The 24961-nt window shown below is 47.8% G+C and overlaps 1 protein-coding gene across 2 annotated transcripts; it reads left to right on the top strand.

Annotated features, from left to right (window-relative positions):
• The first annotated feature begins 5261 nt into the window (after nt 1-5261).
• Nucleotides 5262-24497, top strand: PIGU (phosphatidylinositol glycan anchor biosynthesis class U). Of its 2 annotated transcripts, XM_032127100.1 has the most exons (12): nt 5262-5462; nt 7137-7201; nt 8483-8542; nt 9465-9527; nt 10800-10909; nt 12536-12636; nt 14589-14686; nt 16527-16681; nt 17191-17334; nt 18126-18250; nt 20043-20185; nt 22914-24497. In XM_032127100.1, exons 1-12 carry the CDS (start codon nt 5333-5335, stop codon nt 23025-23027), a joined length of 1308 nt encoding a protein of 435 aa, XP_031982991.1. In that variant the 5' UTR covers nt 5262-5332; the 3' UTR covers nt 23028-24497. The 2 variants fall into 2 exon arrangements, with proteins under 2 accessions (XP_031982991.1, XP_031982992.1); XM_032127101.1 differs by lacking the exon at nt 20043-20185.
• The last annotated feature ends 464 nt before the right edge of the window (nt 24498-24961 follow it).

Raw genomic sequence — 24961 nt, 5'->3', positions numbered from 1 at the left:
TGAAAAACGCAGTCCATGCAACAGATCACAACACAGGTTACAGACTGTACGTGGCCCTTGGCTGCTCAGCCAGTGGGCATCAAAGATTGTTCTCAAACCCTCCAATTGAGCAACTCTTTAGAAAAATAAAGCCCTTCTAAATACTGACCTGTTAAACCAGGGACCTATGAACTCAACTCACCTGAAGTGCTTCTCATCATATTAAAAAAAGACCACTGGTCTGCAAGACCCTCTGCTCTTTCCTCTGCATTGCCAAGAAAGGTGCAAAGCAGATCACTCTGTCAAGGCAGACACCAGGGTGAGAGGTGAAACCAACAATCAAACCCATAAACCTTCACAAATCTGATACAAACAACCATCAGTGCAACCCAGCAAGGAATTTCGACCAGCAGAAGGGTGCCAGGTGCATCATGATGTTATTTGTGGGAGCTGATCACACACCCAGGTAGTGCAGCTGAGCGGAACAGTGGCAAAGCAATGCCAGCTGAAGGGACAGCCCATTTCTAAAGAAGTTGCTGTCAAGGTGAGTAGCTCAGCCCAAAAGCTGAACAGTGCTGTTTATCAGACCCCTTGGATTCCTCTTGCCTAACTTCAGGTGTCCAGAGTTTCGGTGTTCAGCTCACGTCATCAGCTCATCCCTTCCCCACCCAGGAGAGCTGTCTGAGGTGAGTTTGTAGCTCTCTGGACAAGCCCATCTCTCCCTCGTGTAGATGACAGGCTTCCACTAGATGATTAATTGGCTTAAGTTAGCTGGCAGGAATTAGAGCTTTCCTCTTCAGGAATTTTTTTTAAAACTTATTTTAAAACTCACTCTGGAAAATATTCAAAAAAGAAATACAATCTTTTTGAGGGCTGAGAAAAGTTGACTTGCTTTCTTACAAAGAGATCTATCTTTCATGGAAAGGAAGTTCCTGGCACATTAAGCCACTCAGAGAAATCTGAAGTGCAGTTTATTTTCTCCTGTCTCTGAACCCAAAGAAGAAAAGCCAGTCACTCAGGCTCCATTTTTGATCCAGACCACTACTGACCTCTATAAAAGACCACAAACCTCATGCTGTCTTCTGTCAGTCAGTAGCAGAAAGACTGGAAGACACCTACAGCAGTGCTATTCCAGACTGCTAGGAAAATCTGTTGTTTTCCAAGCTAATAAACAAAAGGCAAGCACCTTTCTCCCAACAATTTCTAAAAACAGCAATACCTTTCAATTTAACAGCACTTTAACCCATGAATACCGAAAAAAAAGCGGTAATGAGAAGTCATGTAGCCCACAAAAATTAAAGGCATATGAATTTATGGGTATTTTTTCACTGACAAACCCAAAAGCTGGCAGGGGTTCTAGCCAATAACCTCCAACAGATGACAACTTAAAAATGAGAGGCAAAAGCAACTCAAATGTTTATCAGTAAAGGACCCCAGTGTAGTGAGATAAAGTATGTAAATGTGAATTTCTCGGGAAAACCAAAGCCACTGAGGGCCACTAATGACTGCAATGCAACTACTGCTGTGCAAGGTCTGTGGTGGGAAAGGCAGAAGAAAACATAGTGTAACACTGAAATGGCTGACTGTGGAAATAAAACATGACAGCTTGGCCAAAATAAATGGTGGGTGAAAATTACCCCTCTGGGACATGGGATAGGGTGGGAACAGGAAGCATCCCTGAGATATGTAAAAGTCATTGCACAGGGCCCTGATAAAATCTCAGAATAACAACAAAGCTGTGGTCTCCCAAATGCAAAAAAACTTGCATTCGACTGGAAGAGCTGCCAGGGAGGACTGGAGGGTGCCTCAGGAGTCAGAACACCTAATTTGTACAATGAGACTAGAAAAGGAGTGGCTTGTTTACCCCGAAAAATGTCACCATTGCATAATTCCAGCAGGGCACACAAGAAGTGCCCAAACCAGCATCTGTTTGCAGGAACAAAGATGAATCATCCCTGAATTGGCTCATTCCTAAACAGTGTTTTATGAAAGTTCTGTGATGCAACATCCCCAGGTTGAATCCATCCCCTGAGCGCTCCGCGTGGGTGCCTCACGCAGGCAGCGCGATCAAGGGAGCCCAGATCTTCCAGCAGCAGCAGCTCTCACTTGTGTGTTTGGCTCCTTTAGCTCTGCTCCTCTGTGTAAGGCAACAAAAGCTGGAGGCTGTAGGGCAGGCAGCGTGAAGGTCCCTGAGAGCTGCATTTGCTGCTCCCTGTGTGGACCAACAACCACTCCACAGCCCCACTGTTGCACTGCTGGTGGCACCACGGAAGGAGATCCCGAAACTTCAGCTCTTTAAACTGCTCCCAGGCCTCAGCACACCAAGCCCTCTGTGCATGTTCCTACCAAATCACTTGCAGAGCCAAGGAATTTCGGGAGGAAAGGATAGCCAGTAAATGCCCCAATGCTGCAAAAGCTACCATCAGTTTGGGGTAAACACCAGGACACAGGAGATCAGGTTTATGCCTCTGGAAAAAAAACCCCAAATTGCGGCACTAACCAAGCAAACCAGAGTTTTCTCAGAGTTCTCTGGTTTGTGTCCATTCAGCTCAGTATGAGTCTCTGACAGCTCCAAGATCTCTTCTCTGTTCTGCTGTCATCCCTCTCTGCCCCTTCACTGCTGCTGGGGAAGCAGCCAGCTGTGCTGGCTGGCTTGGAGCAGCACAGCAACACTGCCAGATCCCAAACTACTGCCTATGCAAAACTCACCCCAGCCTGGCCCTCCTGAAACTCCCCTTGATTTTCACAAAGCCTGTAGGAACCCCAAGGGCTTTAAAGGTCTACTCCTCTGTCTCATTTGGCTGAAAGTGGCTTCAGAAGTTCAAAAGGCAGCACCGTAGATGCTAAGAGAGGTGACAGAGAAATCTTCCTATTTTTACAGCCGCCTGTGAAAGCCTCCTTTCTCACTCTACCCAGCTGGGAAAATGGTTTGAGGTTTTGTAAACTATCTCACAGGTGAAAACTGTTTGTGTCTTTGTTTTCCACACTGGGAAAAATACTTTGGAAATAGGTGTTATGCCGTTCAGCCAATCCCTCTGGGAGGCGGATGGTCAAGCACCCAGTGGTGTGATGCCACTCCTTCGAACAAAGCTATATAAGCTGATTTATATAATTAAATACAGCCTTTTCTGGCCTTTGAACCTGATCCTGGATCTGTGTCGTTCTTGGGACAACAGCGACACAGCACCACAGCGTGTGTGTGTTTACTGCAACTCCTTAATGGCAGCTCTAACCCCCCAAATTAGTGGCCATCAGATAGCAACTGATACTCAACCCTCTTGTATTTGCCTTACATATTTGATGCTTTGAGGGGGCTGAATATGTCAATTAGTTTAGGAACTTCCCTCCATTGGTAGCCCCAGGATCTCCTCCTGGAGAAAGGCTGGAGCAAACTCATGCTCCAGAAAGAACTGCTGCATTTGTCATGAATTATTCTTTGACCTTTCTTTTTAGCTGGCTTTGCACACCAATTAAACACAGAACAAATGTAGTGGCATGATTCCACATCTGATTCCTGCTGCCCTTGGAGATCATCCGAATCTTCCCAGGGCTGCGTCAGACAGTGCTGGACAGCACACGGCACAGCTCAGACTGGAGAAATCAGTATCCCAGAGCAGTGCAGTTTTAACCACACAGCTGTGTTCCAGTCACGCAGCAAAGCAGCAGTCACAGGCAACGGCTGTCAAGTACTTTGGATCAGAACTGCCATTTGGAGAGAACCAGCACATGAAAAAGAGCATTTCTGATCAGAAAACTCAAGAGATCGTTGTGAACAGCTGCAAACAAGAATCAGCATTTCTGACTTCATATTTACAGATGCTTGCACAAATAAATTAACTTGAATGAATTCACCCTGATTTATGACAGGATATGCCAGGCTCAGTCAGTCCTGGAGCCGTCAAGTCCCAAGGCCAGCCAGAGCCACACTCACAGAGCAGCTTTACCAGCACAACCCACACCTTCGTGCCAGAGAGCCTGAGAGCAGAGGAGCTGCCACACAACAGGCTGAGCACTGAAGCTCCCCCTATGGCCTCAGGACCAGATCTGTTGTCCCGTGGCAGTGGATGAGACCACACTTGAGGGAAGCCCTGCAAAGGCAACAGCTGAACCCCGGCGAGGGAGTGAGCACAGCAGGAAAGAGTCCCGGGACCATCTGAAGTTGGTTTTGTAGCATGAAGGGATTCATGTTCTAAGCAGCCATGGTCCAGAAAGTGCATGTGACTGACCACCCAACCCAACCAGTCTCTCCAGCGCTGGGACAGTATGTGGTCACGTGGGCCTTTAGGGACCACGTCCCAGAGGAATTCAGCCTTTCTCCATTTCTGCAGGTGGGTGCAACTCTACAGCTCTGAAGCTGCGTAAATCCAATGTAAATGTTGACTTGGACATTATCCAGCTCGTTTCAATGGCAACCCCAGTACACTCAGCAAATCCTAGTTTTAATCACATGAAAAATTGCTGTCTTCACATACCACAAGAAATGTGTTTTCACTGTCACTCAATTTTTTAGGAGATTATCATGTCTTCCTTCCACTTGTCTCCATTCAGATGATGTGCTGTAAAGGTTGTTTTTGTGCAAGATTGAGTGAACAGGCTGTGCACATGCCCAGGGATGGGGATGGAGGAACAGCTGTTGGAGAACAGCAGGAAAGTCCAAGCTGGGAAGGTAGGTGGGTGAAAGTCTCCCCAGAACTCTAAAGCTCTGGAGCTGTTGCAACCACATAGACTGAGAACCTGAGTCTGCCAAGAGCCTTCTGAAACCAAACACGGCCACGAGCACTCCGTGCCCTCACAACAGCCGTGACTCTCACCACAGCCACAGCAAACATGCGGGCAGACACCATGGGGGTCTGTGAAATATCTGAAAAATAAAGAACTATCTGAGGGAATTTCCAAACAGTTCAGAAGCCACCGACGCTCCTCGCCCGAGCTGGGCCCAGCCCGCCAGGCCCTGCTCCAGCTGGGCAGAGCTGCCATCCAGAGGAACCTCGGATCCATAGGCGGGAGGGACGGCTCGCGGGGAGCGCGATGCCGCTCGAGGACAGACCCTCCCCGTCCTCCGGCTGAGGAGGGGCTGGTCCGTGTGGTCGCCTTGGGCAAGCGCGGCCGGGACAGGGCAGCTCGGGGGACGGGGAGTGGGACCTCCGCCTGGCCGCTCCAAGCGCCCGCAGCCTCCGCGATCCTGCTAGTTAGCCCCACTCGCGGCCGCCGTAGTTCCGAGCTGGGCCGGGAGGCTGTGGCGCGAGGGTTGCTGGGACATGTAGTCTGCCTGGGTGGGCCGGTTCATTGGCGGCGTGCTCCCCGCCGCCGCCCGGGAACTACAGCCGGCGGCAGCGGCGGAGCGCGCGCCGGGATGGCGGCCCCGTTGGTGTTGGTGGTGCTGGCGGCCGTGACCGTGCGCGCCGCGCTCTACCGCTCCAGCCTCGCCGTCTTCATCGCCGAGCGGGTCGAGGTGGCGTCTCCGCTGAACGCCTGGAAGCGAGGTGAGGCCTGGCGAGCCGGGGCCGGGGCGCCGCTGGCCCGGCCGAGCCCCGCGGGGGCGGCGAGAAGGGGCCAGGGCGGCGGGTCCCCCCGAGCCGGGCAGGCAGGACCTGATCCCGGCCGGGCTGGGAGCGGCCCCGCGGGGAGGGCACCCGGCTGCGCCCCGGGCAGGGCCGGGCCGTGCTCGCCCAGGCCCGAACCAGAGCTGCACGCAAGGGCCCTGAGCAGCTGTGCCCGCAAGGAGCTGGTGGGAGCCGGTGCTCGGCGGCTTCGGGGAGCGGGAGGGCCGCGGGGCTGGAGGCAGAAGACAGGGCTGGAGCCAGGACGTCGCGGTTCGCAGCTGGCCGGGGACACTGGTGGTGTCACACATGTTCACAAACGGGCGTGTGACCGAGCCGGCACGGAGCGTGTGGCTCCATCAGCCTGGACCGCGCCCGTCCCGTTCCGCTGTCCCTGCACACGCACCGCGTCGTGGTGAGAATGGCACTGCACGGCCCCCAGCTCATTGCCCTTGTTCAGTTGGTGTCCCCACACGTTACCAGTGATTCAAATTCTCTTTTGAAGGCTGAGTGAGGTACAGTGTAATCGCGGCTTTTCAGTGACGTTAATCTGTGTATCATCTGAGTCTGTTAGGAACCTTAATTTATTTTAAAGACGTCCCTTTGGTATCCAGTCATTATGCAGGTAAAATTATTTGCAGTTTTGGGGTGGAAAAGAGTGGCCCAGAAGTAATAAAGGTCAAAAGTACAAGTACATGTGATGACCTGAGGTCTTTGCTCCGCAGTATGTAGCACTTCACACTTCCCTGTGCAATTGAATCTTTCTAAATACCACCTTAGAGCATCAAGGTAGGTATCTAGATAGTAAGGAGAAAAAGTAGGATCATCTTGAAAAGCTTGGGTTGTCGCCATACAGGAAGTTGGTGGCAGCCAGAATCTATTTCTCCAGCATGTCACTGAACTGAGCAGCTCTTGTGTTTTCCTGCAGTGTCCTGCCTGTTTCTCTCTGAACAAATGGGCCCGTTTCCCTTAGCTCCTTTCCCTGCATTCTGCTCAGTCCCAGGGAATCTCTGTGCTCAGGAGGGTGGGGATTCTGTGGAAAGGCACACACACGCATCGCAGGGCAAGCTGTAACTCCATGAGCACAAAGGAGCTGAATTAAGGCTATAAAATGTCAGCAAGTTTCAACAAGAGATAAAGCTTTTAGCTTTGCCTGGCAACATGTTGTTCTTTTCTGTTCTTCCCTTTGTTATTTTGGACGTTTGAGGCCTCCCTACATCTAATGAGGCAAAACAGTTCAAATTCTACATTATGTTGTGGTTTTCCTCTTGGACTTGAGTATTTCTCCAGCACACATGCCATATATCACCTAACAGGTGACTCAAAAGGAGGAGGTACCATGCATGTGATTTAAATGGTGTTAAGTGCAAAAGAATTCATCTAGAACATTTGTACCTGAAACAAATAAATAGGTGGTGAGTGCCCATGCAGGAACGTGCATGGCAGAGCTGGGGGCAAATCAGTTCTGGCTGACTGTTGGCTCTGGGAGGTTTGGTGTCACTCATTCAGTGTGAGATTCTTAGAGTGTCAGTGTTTTAAAAACTGCAGTTTTGCCACCATGAGATCTCTCACCTCCCACCTTACAGGGTTCTAATGCAGGTGTTTTGTCTGTTTCAGTGGTCGAAGGATTAGCTCTGCTGGATTTAGGGGTCTCGCCATACTCTGGAGCTATTTTTCATGAGGTTGGTTTGCATGCTTGGTTTTAAATGTGATATTCCAGTGGCAGGGGTCTTCGTTTGACTGCTCAGGGCCTGGAGAAGGCTGGGCGCCTGTCTTGTCCCAAAGACTGCAGAGAACCCAAATTTGTGTGGTTTGTTTGAGCAATGGTTGTGCAGTGACCAGCACGAGGAAATCCAGGTAATCCCAGTGCATTCCCTGTGCAGGGGCAGACAGTGTCATATTTGTTACTGCATGAAGGAACTCTGAGACAGGGCAACTCTGTAATAAGTGAAATACTCTGTTCACATCCAGCTGTTTCTGTAAGCACAAGCTGGAGCAGGGACAGTGTCACTGTGAGTCTGATAGGATTTACTGGGTATCAGCACCTGGAAATTCTAATACTGGCACAAGCACACAGTTTATTTATTCCTCATCTTGAAAACACCTCATTCCAACAAAAGCACTTCAGCACCTGTGGGGTTTTGTGCCCTGGGGTGGTCTTACTGATATGAAGGTACACTCATACATAGTGTCACCTGGGGTGAAGCAGGTACTTGGTATCCTCTGAAAACTGGTTACTTTTCATTAAATTCTACTTTATTAGACAGAATTTCTCCCAGACTGTGAAATATTTCTCCATGCTTATATAGACCTTCACATTATTTTTAAAGCATTTAAAAAGAAATTTATTTTCTCACAGTGAAGGCTGAATTTGCAGCATGTAAATATAGTCCTTCCAGACTAAGCTTCTGTGTGATGGGAATTATTCAAAAATGTGCTTTTCCTCGTACCTTAGAAGGGAAAAGCTCTAGGAGTAAGAGGGTGATAGGATTGTAACCCTACTGCTTTATGGTTTTAACAGGCTTTCTTCTTTTTACATTATAAAAGACTCATCTAAACAACAGGGGAACCAGCTATGTAGGAAATTATTCAGAAGTACCTGCAGACAGCCTGAAAAAATAGATTTTCTAGAAAAAAAATTACTTTCTAAAGCTGGTCTTTGTATGCTTTCTATTGTAAGTCTACCACTATTGTATAGAATTGAAAAGTTGGAATAGAATACAATTTTCAGAGTTGATGGTGTCTTTTATAAAGTGCATTGAGGACTTTGCAAGGAAAAAGACCAGGAGGTGTGCTTTGATTAATCACTTTGCTCTGAAATGCCAGTGTTGGAGAAGAGGCCAAGGAAAATTACCTTTGGCAGTGTCTTGTAGAACTGCTCAACTCTTGTAGTTTGTCTCATCAAATCACTGGTATTTTATCTGGACAGTAGTGATGTGGATTTCCTTTCTGCTCTCTTTCAGACCCCACTGATAATCTATCTCTTTCACTTCCTGATTGAATATGCTGAACTGGTGTTCATGGTAAGTGCTCCTGGAAAGCTTCTCCTGAAAGGTCCCATTCAGGGAAATGCTGAGTATGACTTTCTTTTCAGTCCTTCAGCTTCCCTGTAGCTCAAATTCCTGCTGAGCTCACAGTTAATTAGAAAGGCAGCTTTGCCTGCGCAAACCCACATTCAGGCTTTTCCCCTCTTGTACATATTCCTTCTTTTTTGTGAGTTCTTGCTTAGATAAGTATCCCCACAGAGGGATAGAAGGTGTCGTTTTATTTCAAATTTCAAATGTTATCTCTTAGAGGTAACAAAATACTTTGTCTCCCCAGCCTAATCCCTACTCTGCTGTTTCTCACCAATTCCTACTCTGCTGTTTCTGTCTGCCAAACACCAGACCTGCAAGGAGCACAAATGCCCCAAATGTCTCTTGTAAATTGTCCTGCGAGTTCTTCTGCATAATTCAGAAGAACAGAAGTCCTGTAGCTGGCTGCACACAGCACCCAGTGGAGCCTCTGTCCCCAGGTCCCTGCCAGGCAGGCATCTGCCCTGTACTGCTGCCTGGGCAGTCTGGGGCAGCTCAAGGCACTCTCATGCTGCACTGGTGGCCAGGGGGGTTTAACCAGCTGGGCACTGCCCCAGTGTTGCTGTGCTCTCACTACACCAGTGATTCTCTCTATTACCCTCACGTGCTGCTCTCCATGAACAATTTACTTCCTCTTTAATTCCCCATTCTCTTGTTTTGTGAATATACATATTTTTGATACAGCTCATGCCTTCAAGGTGAAGTGGTGGTGTGTGAGGGCACTGTACAAATCAGCCTTTCAGGATTTTTAAAACTTGTGTTTTGTTCCCCTGAGCTGAGTCCGATCAGAGCTGCTGTTAAATGCTGACCAATATATTTTTCTCCATTTGTTCATTTTGCTTACAATCAGTCTATCCCTTGATTTTTTTAGATAACTGATGTGCTAACTGCTGTTGCCCTTTACTTGGCAATCCAGGACTTCAACAAAGTTGTGGTAAGCTGACTTCCCAGTGTTGCTGGTCCTCTTCTCCCAGCAAATATAATTACCTTGGGCCAAAGGAAAGATGTGCTAGAGGAGGTGGTGCCAAGTCCTTGTTGCAGTAAATCTGGTCATATTTTAATGATAAACAGGACCGAATGTGGTAAACAACTGAGGCATTCTAAATTTTGTTGTGGCACTATTCCAGTGTCTTGCTACACACTGAGTGGTGATCACAGCAGGGTACAATCTTCTACAGCCTGGGTGTTATACCTTGGAGAGGGTTTCTTTGCACACAGCATGAGGTAATACACAGACTAGAAATGTGTAAAAGAAGGAGCGAAACCTTCCAACAGTTCTAAGGTGACATAAATCATTCTAGTGAGTGTGGTGAAAGTCTGACATCAGATACTACTTCCAATACCCCTTCAAATTATAAGGATGTGTATTTGGAGGTGAGTGACTCCTCCCAGCTCTCAAAGAACATTTTGTGTAAGCAGTGCTGTGCTCTCTGTAGTTCCAGGGGGATGGGGATTAGGTATCAACATCAGCAGGGAGACTACATTTTCTACAGCATCTCGGTGGTCTCCCACCCAGCTGTGTGCTTGTTCCCTGTCCTCTGACTTTCAGATTAAGGAAATAACTCAGGATAGAACTGCAAGCATGTAAGAATTCCACATGTGAATTACTTTGGTTGTTGAGAATTTACTGCTAGCATCTCTGTCCTGTCTCACCATAGCATTATTCAGTCAGTTCATATTTCAGATTTCTCTTTTGTCTCCATAGAGAGCCTCGTAGAACAAAAGAGATTAAAGAGGGATTTGTCATAGAAGTATCCATCTTTAAAACAACAAAGACTGCATACTAATGGAGTTTGGGTTTTCAGGGACTTGTGTGTTGAACAGTGAATTTATAAAGTTAGCTTTTCATTAGGGATCCAGAGAGGTGTTAGGAAGATTGAGTATTGAACACTAGTGTGGTGAATTCACTGGTAGCTGTGTCAAGGCATAGACACAGGTAATTAAGGAAGTTTAAACAAGTAGAGGTTATCTGCTTCCTCCTGACTCTCACTTCAGTTGTTAAGTATTTGGGAGAAGATAGGGATTTTTTTGTTCTCTACAACTCCTCACATAACATAAGTTTTAGCTCATGCCAGGGGCTTGAATATGCTCCACAGAAATAGAAACCCCAGGTAACTGGCTGAGTAATATGAAATAGAATTACACAAGTAGTACAGAATAATGACTTTCCTCTTCTGACAGTCTTTGATCATTCTCCCTTGTTCAGTTCAAAAAGCAGAAGCTCCTAATAGAACTGGATAAATATGCCCCAGATGTGGCTGAACTCATCCAGACACCCATGGAGATGCACTACATCCCCCTCAAGGTAGCACTATTGTAAGTATTGCACTTGTAGGCTGCAGTGGGCTGCTTTGGTTCCTCAGCTCCCTTTGGGGTTTATTTGTCTCATTTGGGCCTTCAAAAACTGTCAAAAGTTTGGTTTCTTTCCCACAGAAATTCTGAATTTCCTATTGGCCCTGAGTACTCAGTTTGAAAGTGAAAAGCAGATGCATTTCCATGTGTTTGTTGCCAATGAGTGAATTCACTCAGGCCCTTTGAGATGGGCTCAGCAGCGTAAGGTCATTAATTGGGTAACAAGAGTGTTGTGTCAGCACAGATCACATTCCTATTTATTTTTATGATAATGTTATCAAAATTGATTCTGTGCCTTCCAAATGGTGTCTTTTCAGAAAAGTTAGGAGAATTTTTGAGCAGCTGGACAAAATGCTTGCTGAATATCACAACTTGAATATCCACAATTGCTTCTAACAGTTAAAAGATGTTTTCATGTTGTCATTTTATTAATTTCATGTCTTGGTGTTCCTCTGTATACTAAACATTGTTTAATTTCAGAAGGCTTCAACTAAAATAACTGATATACAAGCAAGGTACCTGCTGTTACAGAATTTTTTTAACTGGTATTTTGACACAAAGAAATGATCCAAATTGTTCTGTATCAGAGAGAGTTCTCCATTAGATAAGTTGCCATTTTTTCTTGTTTTCATATGAATTTTTTAAATGGCACATTTCCTGTGGCCAGAAGGGTAAAGTGGGTAAATTGCAGACTGTTTTGCACATTGCCACAGCAAAGTTGGCATTAAATTGTACGTGTCCTGCTGTAGGCTGCCTTCTGGAAACACTGAAAAAGACAGACTGGGACTCTGAGACATTGGAAAATATAAAGAGAGAATTAGGAAATCATCAGCCCTGTCTACTGACTCTGATGAGTAAATTAGTTATTGGCAAGGCTGATCAGTACATTATCATACTTATTGTATTGGTAGTCCTCCAAACCTTTTTCTTTGCTCTGAACCTATTTAAATGAGATTATTGTAATTCTTATTTCCAAGAGGAGCTGGCATCCTGCTAACTAAAGTGTGGCTGCATCCTGGAATGTAAAGTCATTCAGAGTTTTTCTGTAATTCCAATTAAAGTGTGCCAGTCTTGCATAGCTGGCAGGTTTTGTGCTCAGATCGTGCTGTGGTGAACATAAAGGCTTGCTCTGCCACAGCAGGAGACTGGTTGGGTTGTGGGAAACTCTGCCCATGTCTCAGATTTGTTTCCATCACATTTTCTGTTTATTCTTCTTCAGAAGTAGTAGGTGTGAGTAGCAGAAAAAGTTTCCTTTGGACCCAGGAATCCTAGATCTGACTGAATAAATGTACAATGCTTCTGCAAAGCAAGAAACCGTTTTGGTAGTCATTTTCTAGGCCAGAACTTGCATTTTGGACATCTTCCCAATGTCTCATTTCTGTAGTGGCCCCTGTGTCCAAGTCTGCAATCCAAAGGTCTGGTTTTTGCTTCACATTGAAAAACCTGTGCAGCTGAATTAATTTGCTGATGAGAGGATCCCATCAAATGTAAATAAACAAAAAGAAAAGGCAAAGTGCATCTTTTTTTTCTTTGAACTTCTCTTTAATTAGATGCTCCTTGGAATGTAACCTGAGCTTTGCTCTTTTTCAGCTACCTGTTAAACCCCTACACTGTGATGTCTTGTGTGGCAAAGTCCACCTGTGCCATCAACAACTCTGTCATTGCATTCTTCATTTTAGCTACAATAAAAGGTAACACAGTGAAGAAAAAAGGGTTCTTTATGACTTTCCAGAAAGATTAGAAATGTAGCAAAAATTAAATCCAGGGGAAGATTTACAGATATGATTGCTATGGAGATCTCAGTGCAACATCGCAGAAACAGGACTGGAACAAGTCCTGAATGAATTTGTGAGATCAAGAGACTTTATGGTCAAGTAAAAACTTACTTTCACCTCAGTGTACCTGGGAGTTTCATCTAAAAACTGACTCCTTTTCCTGGTTGGCTTCAAGTAGCCTTCTGTTCAGGAAGAAATGGGTCTGTGTATTGCAGGACATAAGAGTTCTGTTGCTCTTCTTTTGTATGTGAATATGCACTTAAGCGTCATAAACAATTTATTTTCAAAGCTTATCCTTGAACTTTTATTCAAAAGCAAGCATTTGCCTGCAGCTATTATTTGGCTTTCACTCACAGTTGTAAACATGGTTTGAAATGAACTAATTGAGCTTTGGGGAAGCAGAAGCAGTAACCAGAGACCCAGACCAGCCCAGTGGAGTAGATTATGTCAGAATCTGTCACTGTTTCGATCATTTTGTGCATAATGCCAGCTTTCTGTTTCTTTTATGACTCCCCAGTGCTAAAAGCTTTTAGCCTATATGATTTGTACTAGTCACTGACGTTTTAATGAGTTCTCTGCTGGATCAGAGGAAAGGTCAGTCTGATCTCTTATGTCCAGCAGGGCCCAGACCCAGGCACTGCAAAAAAATGCTGATATAGATAGTTTTTATTAGTATTTCCAAAAGAAAGTTTTCCTATAATTATTGGCTAATTGTGTCAGGAGGTGTTTTCATTTAAAAGCATTTGCAATAGCAAACAAGTGGGATCTGTTCAGTTAAACTGATTTTTAACTGTTCACTGATACCCTAAGACCAATAGTTTGGTCATAGGCAAAGGCTGTCTCGTGGTTTCTCCCTGACTGGGAGTGTGGCAGTCTGGGGTTTAAGTGGGCAAAGAGGATATCAAGTTATGTCTGTGATTTCTGGGAATCACTTCTTTAGATCTATGCTGAATTGAACACTGGATAAAATACAGGATAGGGAGGTTTCTGTCAGGAGAGTGCAGCTGAGGAGAGGCTCATCACCAGGTAACCCTGTATTTTCCCTTTCAGAGGAGGAAGCAGAGAGGAGCTCTCTGAGTGTTTGCTGTCAGCAGTGACAGCTGGTTCAATGCACTGAGTCAGGGCTCTTGCTGAGAGCTTGTCTTGTCTGAGCTCTATTTTTACAGAAGACTTCCATCAAGTCTATAGCTATAACCAGGCTACTGCACTGGGTGCTTGTATTTTTACTGTTTAACCTGACATCTTTTGGATGTTATTTGTGTTACTGGTAGTTGAGAAATGTGAGTACCCAACACTGAGACACCTCAAATAAAGCTGCCTCAATAAAGGCATTCATATTTATAAGATCACTTGGAAAAGCTGTGCCAATCCTTTCTGTGCCTGAGTTTTGGTATCAGTAAAGCAGAGCTAATGCTACTCCATTCCTTCAGCTGCAGACTTTGCATGCTCTCTTGCACAGAGCTTTGCTGAGGCCACAGCACATTCTGGTGATGAGGTTATCCAGCATGCCCAGTATGGCAGTTCTTACATACAGGTATGACTTAAGTGAATGCATTCCCGTGCATTAACAGCAGCCAGCATGGGCTTTATATAGACTGAATTATATGAATCTCCTTCTGTGTGTGAATGACAGGAAATATAAACCAGCCAGTGGCTCTTTCTTATGGAATGAGTCATTCTCCATTCAAAATGTCATTAACAAGAGGACAGCCTCCAGGATATGTTCTGCTAAAAACTCCTTTAAGTGGTGTCCTGATATTTGGGAATCCCCTGCAGAGGGTTATGAGTTTCTTCCCATTTGGACTTCCTGTCTGTATGGCTGTTCATAGCAAAAGTTCCTTATAAATGAACCTTTTTTTTCTTTGCAGGTAGTGCCTTCCTCAGTGCTGTGTTTCTGGCCTTAGCAACATACCAGTCTCTCTACCCTCTCACACTGTTTGCTCCAGCACTGCTTTACCTTCTACAGGTAGGTGATTTCTAACTCTTGGTACCTGTTGTCTTCTTGTAGCTGTGCAGGGACAGTCCTGGCGAGGGGAGTCAGACAAGTGCAGAGTTTCAGAAAAAGTGACTCTCCTCAAGCCGTGGCAAATTTGAACCCTGAATGGGAATGCCTGTGTGTGGAGAGAAGGGAGCAGGAAGTCACCTACAGAACTGGGTGGTGTTTAGCTTGCCCAAAATAAGTGCTGTTCTTTGTGTGGTGTGAGCAGCAATAAGGGGCTTAGACCCAGAGGAGTTTGAAAATGCTGGTTTGGGGTTTAATGGCAAAAGGCATGTTCTGGAAAGAGGCTGGTTGTCCTTTCTCCCTCTCCATTAACAAGACCCTGAACCCCACCAGGGCTGACCTTGCTAATTTTATCCTGCTATGGCAGCAAGGTGAGGCTGTGACGCCAGCAGAGGCTCAGCTCACTTCACAGATCACTTTGTGATAATTTTTGATATTTGAAATGATTATGATTCTGAAATGCTGCTGTTGTGCGTTTCACCAGTCTTTTTTGGTTGCTTCTGGTGGTGATTTTCATAGCTTATCTTCACTACTTAACTAGCCTGTTCTCAAATCTCTGAGCTTCCAGACAGAATGGGAGTCAGTTGTAATTCATTTTCTTTCTCTGACTGTCTGACATGAATGTCTCTTACTTTTTTTTCAGGAATTTTATTATTAGTAGTAAAGACTAAAGAGAAGAACTGCAGAGTTGGTGTTGCTTTTTCATTTGGTGATTTTTAGGAACATTTATATCTTTAAATCTTTGGTCTCGGTTGTTCTCTTTTAACTTTAGTCAAAGTAAGCTGGGAGTAAAGTGCAAGCATTGTACTTCACATTCACAAACAATAAGTGCTTTGATATGTGATTGCCTAATTTGCAGCCTTTAGAGGCAGTCATGTCAGTATGTGTCCTTTTATCTAAATTTGTAAATGAACTTTCCTGCATTCTTTGTACAGAACTAAATCACTTTTCTCCTGCTCTTTTCAATCTGTCCTGCCAAAAATTTTTTGGTGATGTTGCTTACATTGTCCCAGCAAGTGACATTAAACCCGCTCTGACTGGGAAAACCCAGTGAGCTTTACACAGCAGTCAGAGCAGGTTCTCTGCACATCTCCTGCCACTGCAAACCCCAGGGCCAAATGGAAAAACCACATCACTGACCTGGAGCTGCAGAATGCTGAGTGATTCCCAGAGGTGTTGGCCCCTGTGTATATTTGTCTGTACACAGGCACAGGGGACCTGATGGAGTGAGATACCTGTTATGTTTCATGACAAGGGCTTGAGGCTGACTTGTGACAAGGACATGTGGCAGTGGCAGGACTTTGAGGAAGCCAGCTTTCAGAGGGACTCCTTTGTGCTTAGGAGCTCAGTGGATGTCCTCTCTCCCTGACAGCAGCAGATCAGGAGTGCCAGGCCGAGTGGTGGTACCACAGGGTGGGGGTTCTGGAGCAGGGCTTTCGGTCCCCCTGGGCAGTGGGTTCGTGCAGGAGAAGACAGGCACGAGTGCAGTGCTGCAAACGTCTGAGGTACCAGTGCAGCTGTGCAGAGGGGTGTGTAAATCTTACACCTGTGCATGTGCTCACAGGAGTGACTCACTGCAAGCAGAAATGACCAGCTTCAAACACAGTTCTGGGAATACGTGCAATGTGTATGACTTAATTGGCCAGAGTGAAGAACAGCAAGCAAATTGTGCTTGGAAGCTGCTCCTTCAAGTGCCATAGTGCCAATGTTTGATGCTTTCTTTCATCAATTTAAAATGATGTTCTGAACACTCAGGCTTTCTTGTGGCTCTCTACCTGACAAGGTGCTTCTGTTTCTCTTTCAGCGTCAGTTCATACCTATCAAACTGAAAAGCAAAAGTTTCTGGCTCTACACCATGCAGTATGCATCCCTGTACCTGTGCAGCCTCGTGGTGATCATCTGCCTCTCCTTCTTCCTGCTCAACTCCTGGGATTTTATCCCATCTGTTTATGGGTTTATGTAAGTATAAGGATTCTTACTGATGGTTTTCTGTCTGGCCCCACCCAGGTTGTTTCTTGCCCAGCACACACAGGTGTGTGCTTGACCCAGGAAGTGTGGGGTCTGTGATTTACTGGCAATGCAAGAAAAGAAAGAATATGTGGAGGAAAGCAGCCATTAGCCAACTCCAACTTCTGTTAAATAACAGCAAAAATTAAAGACAGGAGCAGTTTGCCACTGACTGAGTGACTGGAAATGGGTTTGATTGTTGAGCTACTGTGGCTGTGAAATACTACTCTCTGGAGAAATGTCTGCTTGAGAATGGTTTAAATCCTGCTGGGACATCAGGAAGGATTCCTCAGCAGGATTTAAACCTGCTCTCCACCTTTTCATCCATTTGGTTTCTCTTTCATGGATTTACAATTTAGGTCCTCCATGCAGTAGCACACAATGGTAATTAATGCAGCAGAAGCAGGGCAGTGAAAAACGTCCATTAAAAAATTTACCATGACTTTCTTTTCAAATTTCAGCCTTTCTGTTCCAGACCTGACACCCAATATTGGACTTTTCTGGTACTTCTTTGCAGAGATGTTTGAACACTTCAGTCTTTTCTTTGTATGTGTGTTTCAAATCAATGTGTTCTTCTACACCATTCCCTTGGCAATAAAGTTAAAGTAAGTATGAGTGTGTTTCTTTGCTACTTCTTTTACTCTTAAGTTTTCTAGTGGAAGCTTCTACAGCTGAAGTCAGATGTCTTGATCTACGAGCTTGAAAAAGATTTTTAACAGGGCCTGGTGTCCTCATTTCCCATCGTTTCAGCTCTGTTCCTCTTAAGTAGAGTGACTTGGGCTCTGCAGTGGAACTCTGTTGCAAGCATCAGGAGAGGCAGCAGAAATGGAGGCTGTAGAAGTGCCTGCTCCCTGCCAGCATAAGCCAGTGTAGTCAGAAAGCTGGAACTTCAAGCACTTCATTGTCAGAAAAAAAGTGGGAACTTGGGGACTTTGCTAGCTGAGTTCACTGACTTCTTTCTGATAAAAACACCCATTAACACACCTGCATTCTCAGTGAGCTTGTCTTTTGGCTTGCACTGGATAGATCAGGTGTCCCAGAGGGATAACTATGGGCTTTGGGCTTCTCCAAATTGCCATCAGAGGGCAGGTGCTAATTGCTTCTGGGGAATAAGGCAGAGCTGGGGGAGGCACAGTGCAGATGACCATTGTGCAGTGTGTAAATGTGTGCTGAGGGAGGCCCGAGGGCTGTGGCAGATGTGCCTCCCCTGACGCTGCTGCTCTGCAGGGCAGCTCTGTCCACCCCCCCAGCCTTCGGAGCCTAGTCTGGAGAGAACAGGGCTGGAGGAGCCTCTTTGAGCCTGTCCTGCAGCACATCTGTGCCCTTGCTGATATTTATTTGCAGTTTCCAGAGGTCCTACTGCATGCTCTTAGCCTTTGTTTGTTTTGCCTTCCAGGGAGCACCCTGTGTTCTTCATGTTTGTCCAGCTCGCCATCATTTCTATCTTCAAGTCCTATCCCACCGTGGGAGACGTTGCACTGTACATGGCCTTCCTGCCCGTCTGGAGCCACCTTTACAGATGTAAGTTCTTTGTGCTTGATAATTCTTTATCTGCAATGGGGAAAGGCCTGTCCAATGATTAAATTAAATGGTCACCACTAAACCAAACCAGACCCAAGTTCATAGGCTCTCATGACCTCCATGGGGTGCCTAGGAGGAGGCTGGATTTTGGAGGTTTTTTTCCTCTGCTGATACAGTCCCTAACATTTCTTTAGGACTAGGGTTGAAATTGGTCAAGGAGGGAATTTTCACTGGTACCTTATCTTCCCCCTCTCTCCATCTTGGTCTGAAGATTAACTTTTTAATAAGAACTTTTTACAGTCCTGCATCCTCCAGATGCTTCACTCCCATTTAAGGCTGTGTAATTTGAACAGTGCTCCTGCAGTTGTCAGTCCCCCAGCCTTAAAATGCTGGACCTTGCAGTTGTGCTTTGTTTTGAATCTGCTTTTTTGCTTAGAGTGAAAGTAACTGAATTACTCCAAGCAATTGTCCAATCTTTCTTAAATGCTTCGAAGAGACCCTCCTTAGCTCTTGAAATCACATAGAGCTTCCTGTGGATTCTTAGGCTCAGTCTATAGAACCTGCTTCCATAGGGAGGTTTGGAAGTGGTGTGTTTTTCTTGGCATTTCTTGCTTAAACCAACTGCTTTGACCAACGCTGCCAGGTTGTCCAGGCCTTTCACTGCAGCCTTCTCCAGGCCAGGCCAAGTGTGTTCATGGACAGCTCACCTGCTTGTTGTAGGAGACTTAGTCAGGAGTCAGGAGACCTGGAGACCAACTGCTCTGTGGGTTTCAGACTCAGGAGAGCTGAGGCCAAAGCAGCTGTGATCAAACAGGGCAGGAATCCCCAGGCTGGCCCTGAGCACATCACAGCTGTAGCAGGTGATGAGCTTCTGAGAAGTCCTTGCTCAGTGTAGATCAGTGGCACATTCCAAGCATGCAGTCAGAGGGCAGTCATCTGTCACATGCTCCCACCCCAAAGTGTGTGAACAGACCTACTGAACAAGAGGTTTAGAATAGGTGGGAAGAGGTTTGGATGTGACAATGCTCTTAAAACATCAGCTGTCCTCAGCTGCAGAGTGATGGGCATAGGCTGAGCTGCAGCCAAGCACAGCAGCACAAGTGCCAGGATGGATTACGGCACTGCTACCGAAGGACAGGCAAAAGCACTTCACAGAAAAGGAAACCTCTCCTGCCCTGGTAGTTCCCAGCTCTTTTAGACAAAGTTGTGCTTGGTTTTTGTCCACCTGGCACATACTCAGGCAGACTGCTGGATTCTTGCACTTCCCGAGGTCATGTGTCTGTCAGTGCATTTGGCCTGTATGAGTTTCTTCCTTTTGTGGTGCTTTCATTTCCTTGCCACCTCCCAAGTATCTTTTCCTATAACCCACAGATTCATTTTTCCCTTTGTCATTAGCTTGATGAGGCAAGGGATTAAAGTGCTCTGCTCCCCAAACTGGGATGCTGCTGGAAAGGCCCCTTTGCAGGCTGCTGGTTGCTGTAGTGTAGGTACCAAAGAACCAAAGTCATCCAAGAAAGAATGTTTGGAAGCAGGGCCGAGAAGGAAAGAGCTACAAATGGAGATTTCACACTGCAGCAAAGGCAGAAGTATTTATTTTGAAGGGGAAATATAGTGGATTTCTTATAACCACTATCCAGGAAGTTACTAAAGCAACCTGTGAAAGGTTGTTGGAGGGAAGTATGTCTTGGCAAAGTGCCTCTGACCCCCTGCACACACCCTAAGTACTGTTGCTGGTTGTCTGACCATGACTGCTCAGTAATACATTATTTTAACAGCTGGTTTTCTTTTGCAGTCCTCCGGAACATCTTCATCCTGTCATGTGTGCTCATTTTCTGCTCCTTCCTGTTCCCTGTTCTGTGGCATCTGTGGATTTATGCAGGAAGTGCCAACTCCAATTTTTATTATGCCATCACATTGACTTTCAACGTAGGGCAGGTCAGTAGAGTGAGGCAAATGAAGCTGCCCTGTGGGCTGGCTGCTGGATGGGGTGGCCTGTCAGCAGCAGTGAATTCTGCAGGATGGGGCTGGCTCTCTGCATCCTGCGTGGTCCTGCATTGCAGCTTCCTGGCTCTCCTCCTGGATTCTGCCTGTTCCTCAGCCCCTGGCACACTAATGGAAAGAGTTCTTGTGGTGTTTGAGCTGTGGCTTAACAATCCAAGCCGGCTGACTGCAGGTTCTGTGCTCTGTTGCTGATGGCTGAGGAAAAGCATCTCAGTGTGGCAGGACCAAGCACAAGTGAATGGAGAAGGGGAGCTAAGAGAGGGAATGGAAAAACCTCAGGGCTGTAGCAGTGGGGCCAGAAAACAGACAAATGAGACCTGCCCATGCACAGGGACATGGCACCATCACTCTTTTTCTGAGATGTGGCGGCACGTGCAGGGTGCCAGTGATGCCAGGACTTGCTCTCCCTGCCTTGCCTGAGGCCATTCTGGATACATGACTTCCAGTGGCCTTAGGGAAAGCAGAGCTTAGCACCCTTGAAGGGTGGAACTCAGTGTACACAGGTGCTACAACCTTTTGTAAGTCCTTCCTCTTCTCTGTGCTGCTTGTCATATACCTGAGCCCTGGGGCAGTTTAACATGGGGGTGAGCAGAATGTTTATGTTAAAGTTGACTTTATTTTGAATGTGCCTGAGCCATTTATGCTTGTCTGTTTCTCCTAAAGCCAGGGGAACACTTTGACCAGGGGCATAAAATCACCTACTCTTACCCTTGATTAATGGGGAAAATACTCATTTGGTAAAACCAAAAGAGACTGCACAGGATGAGAGGGAGAATAGAGATTCTGCTAAGAGAAGCTGATAGGAAACTGGGAGTGGTTCATTACATGTCCTGCTATGGAATGAAAGGAATAGTAAAACTTTAATTAGACATGGCAGGTGTTGATATTTCAAGAGGATTTTATCTCCTACCTGAGAAAGTCATAGCAGATCCTGCCAGGTCTTGTGCTCTGTGTAAATGCAGACAGCAAAAATTTCTTGTCTGATTTCCTTGTGAGAAAGACCTAGCCCTCATCCCCATGCACCTCAGCTCTTTCTTTTCTATCTGCAGAGAAGTTAGTTCAAGGTAATGTCACCTGCACTGACAGAGCCTGTCAGCAGTTCAGCAAAGCAAGCAGATCCTGGCTGTTTCCCTCTCCCTGGGTCTGTTCTCCTTCACGCTTTCTCCCCTAACCTCAGCAGTCTGCAGCCCTGTTTCTCTTGGCCCCGGTCTCCACCTGGCCCTCATCCCCTCCTGTCCTGCCACTGAGCCTCTGCAGCAGCTGCTGTGTTTTCTGTGCTGTATTGCACAGTAACCCAGGCAGGCTTTGACTGTCCTCCCTCTGTGCACTTAGCACTGCCACGTACTTCAGGTGCCATAGTGCCAAAGCGATGCTTTAAGTGGCATCTGCACACTAGGACACGAGGACAATGCCTACCAGCTCAGGCTGGCACTGAAACAGTTTTCTACTCCAGTTATGTGCTTCTGTTTCCAAATGGAGGAGAGCAGCAGTCCTGGGGGAAGGTCACTCTGCAAGAGGCTAAGGGATGGATGGCACTACTGAGCCAGCAGGTCCCTGCCACAGCCCAGCCTGCCCCAGCCGAGGCAGTTTCCCAAGGTGGCAGCTTTAGAGAATCCACTGTCGCCCATTCCTGCAGTTTCAAGGCCCCCAGGTGTGGGAACAGTCCCACTGTGTGCCTCAGTACAACCAAAGTTGTCCTGGCTGGGAGCTGAGTGGCTGGAAAGTGCCCAGTAGGAAAGGCCCTGGGGGTGCTGATCTACAGCAGCTGAACAAGAGCCTGGTGTGGCCAGGTGGGCAAGAGGCCAAGGGCACCTGGCCTGTACCAGCCATGGTGTGGCAGCAGGACCAGGGCAGTGACTGTCCCCTGTGCTGGGCACTGGTGAAGCACCTCAAGTGCTGTGTCCAGTTCTGGGCGCCTCCATTCAGGAAGGCCACTGAGGGGCTGGAGCATGTCCAGAGAAGGGAACAGAGCAGCAGGAGCAGCTGAGGGAGCTGGGAAAGGGGCTCAGCCTGGAGCAAAGGAGGCTCAGGGGGACCTTGTGGCTCTGCACAACTCCCTGAAAGGAGGGGGCAGCCAGGGGTGTCGGGCTCTGCTCCCAGGGAACAGGGACAGGACAAGGGAAACGGCCTCAAGGTGGGCCAGGGGAGGTTCAGGTTGGACACCAGGAGGAATTTCCTTCTGGAAAGGGTGGTCAGGCCTTGGAAGGGGCTGCCCAGGGAGGTGGCAGAGTCCCATTCCTAGAGGTGTCCAGGGAATGCCTGGACATGGCACTCACGTGGGTGACAAGGTGCAGATCAGTCAAAGGTTGGACTCAGTGGTCTCAGAGGTCTTTTCCAACTGAAATGACCCTGTGATTCTGGGACAGCCCTTGGACAGGAGTCCTATGGGTGCAGCTGAGATGGTGTGTGCAGCTGTGGCACAGCTGGAGCTGCCACTATCACACATTTTGGCCAGTTCATGGAGCTGCTGTATGTGAGCCTCCCTTGGCTTAACACAGCGAGGGGGTGGAGGTGTTCCCAAGGTCACAGTGGCTCCTCCAGCAGCATGTGCTGAACAGGCCAGGAACTGCTTAACCCCCGACGGGGTCTGTCACCAACACGTGTCTCTGTTTATTCCTGGCTCTGAAGCACCACTGATGTGTCTGAACATCTCACTCCACAGATCCTGCTCATCTCGGATTATTTCTATGCCTTCCTTCGGCGGGAATACTACCTCACTCACGGACTCCACTTGACAAGGCAGGATGGGACAGAGGCCATGCTGGTTTTGAAATAAGGACTGTACCACCATTTCCTGGGACATGGGCCACTCTGAGGAACGTGCAAAGCTTGGGGTACATGGGGTGGGTGGGGAAGGTTCCCTGAATGAGGTCTGACTTTGGGAATGATACCTACTGAAAGAAAGGGCTGAGGTTCTGGGAATACCCCCCTGAGCTGCAGGCTCAGCGCAGAGACTGTCAGAGCTGCAGTGCCTCCCCCCTCAGCTGTGCTTTTCACTTTGACCTCAGCCATCAGCTCTTGGCAGTCCAGCAGGAACAAGAGTGTCTGAGCTAAACCCAGGGATGGAGCTCAGACCATGAACTGTTTTCCACCACTGCATCTTGGGGATGTTTGCTTCTCCTGGGATCTTCCCCTTCACTGCTTTGACCAGTAACACTGCTTGGCACGAGGCAATCTCTGGGTACCTGGTGCCCCAGCCCTGGCTGCAGATTCCATTTCTTGGTGGTTCTGCTGTTAAGGGATTTGGAAGAATCCCATGTGCTCGGCTGGGAGTGACCTGGCTCCCACTCCCACTCCAGTGGGTGCTGTGAAAGAGTTGGGTGACCAAGGATGATGACCTTAGAGAACTGCTGGAGCTGCTGCCACGTGGTGACCTCAGCACTCAAACACAAGTAAGAACCAGAACTGGGATGGGATCAGGAGCAGGGTGGGTACCAGGTAACTGCTCTGTCCCATTGGAGCAACACAGCTATGCCAGGAGCTGCACAGAGGCATTGCAGGTCTCAGAAGGAATACTGCTGAGGAGGTGGACTCCCACTGCTCCCAGTTTCTGTTGGGTGACAAAGCCTGGCAGTGCTGGGCTCACGCTGTGCTGCTGTGATCACTTGGGGCAGCAGCCGGGACCAGGAGGTGTCACAATCTCCCTGTAAGGCCTCAGACCAAATCCAGGAGGAGCCTCAGCCACTGCTGTTACGGAGTTGTTCCACAGCTGCTTATCACTACTGGATGTGCACTTGTCTGTCACCCCTGAGCCGCTCAGTGCTGGGCTCGTGGCTGTGCACAGGCGCTCCCTTAAATCAGCTCGCCTGCTCCCCCCCACTCCTCTGTGTGCTCAGGCCTGCTCACCTTGGAGCTGCTGCTGCTCCCCCCTGAATGTGACACTCTGGGGTGAAGCCACCAGCTCTGCTGGCTGCGTGGTGGCACTGAGACACGGTGACCACAGCGTGACAGCCACCTCCAGCATCACCACTGCTCCCAAGGGACAGCCGAAGGGTTGGGAGCGTGACATGGAAACCAAACTGCGCCTGGTACTGAGCAGCCGAGAGCTGGATGTGCCCAGGCAGGTGTGTAAGCAGATCTTTCTTTGCGGACAATTCAAACGTTTGCCTTACTGCACCGCTGTCAGCGCTTTGCGGGTGGAGGCGCGCCCAGCCCAGCCCAGGCCAGCCCCGGCCCGGGGCAGCCCCGCGGGGCCCAGGGGCCGGCGGGGCAGGCCAGGAGCATAATAAACTGTGCAAGTTTTGGACACCGTGTGCTCTGTGGCTGTGGGGGCTGGAGGGTGAGGGAGGTGTGGGAGGCGCTGAGAGTCACAGGGCGGGGGTAGGAGGGGATTTGAAAGCAAACACGGGTTGGGGGCAGAAGCAAGGACCAAAAAGGAAACCGGGGTTTGGGGCAGGCTGAACCAGCCCGGCTTTAGGGGAGGCCGGGTCTGTGCAGGTAACCAGGCAGCGGTGTAAGAGAAGGTGAGAGGGTGACTAACTGAGAGGGGCTATGGGGGCTGCTCATTTTACAGCCCCTCTTTCCACAAAGCCAACAATAATTCACCATGAGGAGAGGGATGGTGACGGGGGCGGCGGGACTGAGCTGAGGGCTGCTGTCCCTGTCCTCTGCAGCCGCTGGGTTTGTTCCTGGGGCTGTGCCCACTCCCAGCCCCCTGGGCTGGGTCTGCCTGGGTCTCCTGAAGGAGCGAGTCCCAAATTTGGACTCAAG

Source organism: Corvus moneduloides, chromosome 17 (assembly GCF_009650955.1).
Source record: "Corvus moneduloides isolate bCorMon1 chromosome 17, bCorMon1.pri, whole genome shotgun sequence".
Lineage (NCBI taxonomy): Eukaryota > Metazoa > Chordata > Aves > Passeriformes > Corvidae > Corvus > Corvus moneduloides.
The sequence above is the reverse complement of the archived record's forward strand: the minus strand, read 5'-3'. Positions and strand labels throughout refer to the sequence as shown.

Coding starts and splice junctions, on each gene's coding strand:
- PIGU (XM_032127100.1), top strand. CDS start 5,333: ATGGCGGCCCCGTTGGTGTTGGTGGTGCTGGCGGCCGTGACCGTGCGC. Junction 8,543..9,464: donor ATGCTGAACTGGTGTTCATG/GTAAGTGCTCCT, acceptor TGATTTTTTTAG/ATAACTGATGTGCTAACTGC. Junction 18,251..20,042: donor CTGGAGCCACCTTTACAGAT/GTAAGTTCTTTG, acceptor TTTCTTTTGCAG/TCCTCCGGAACATCTTCATC.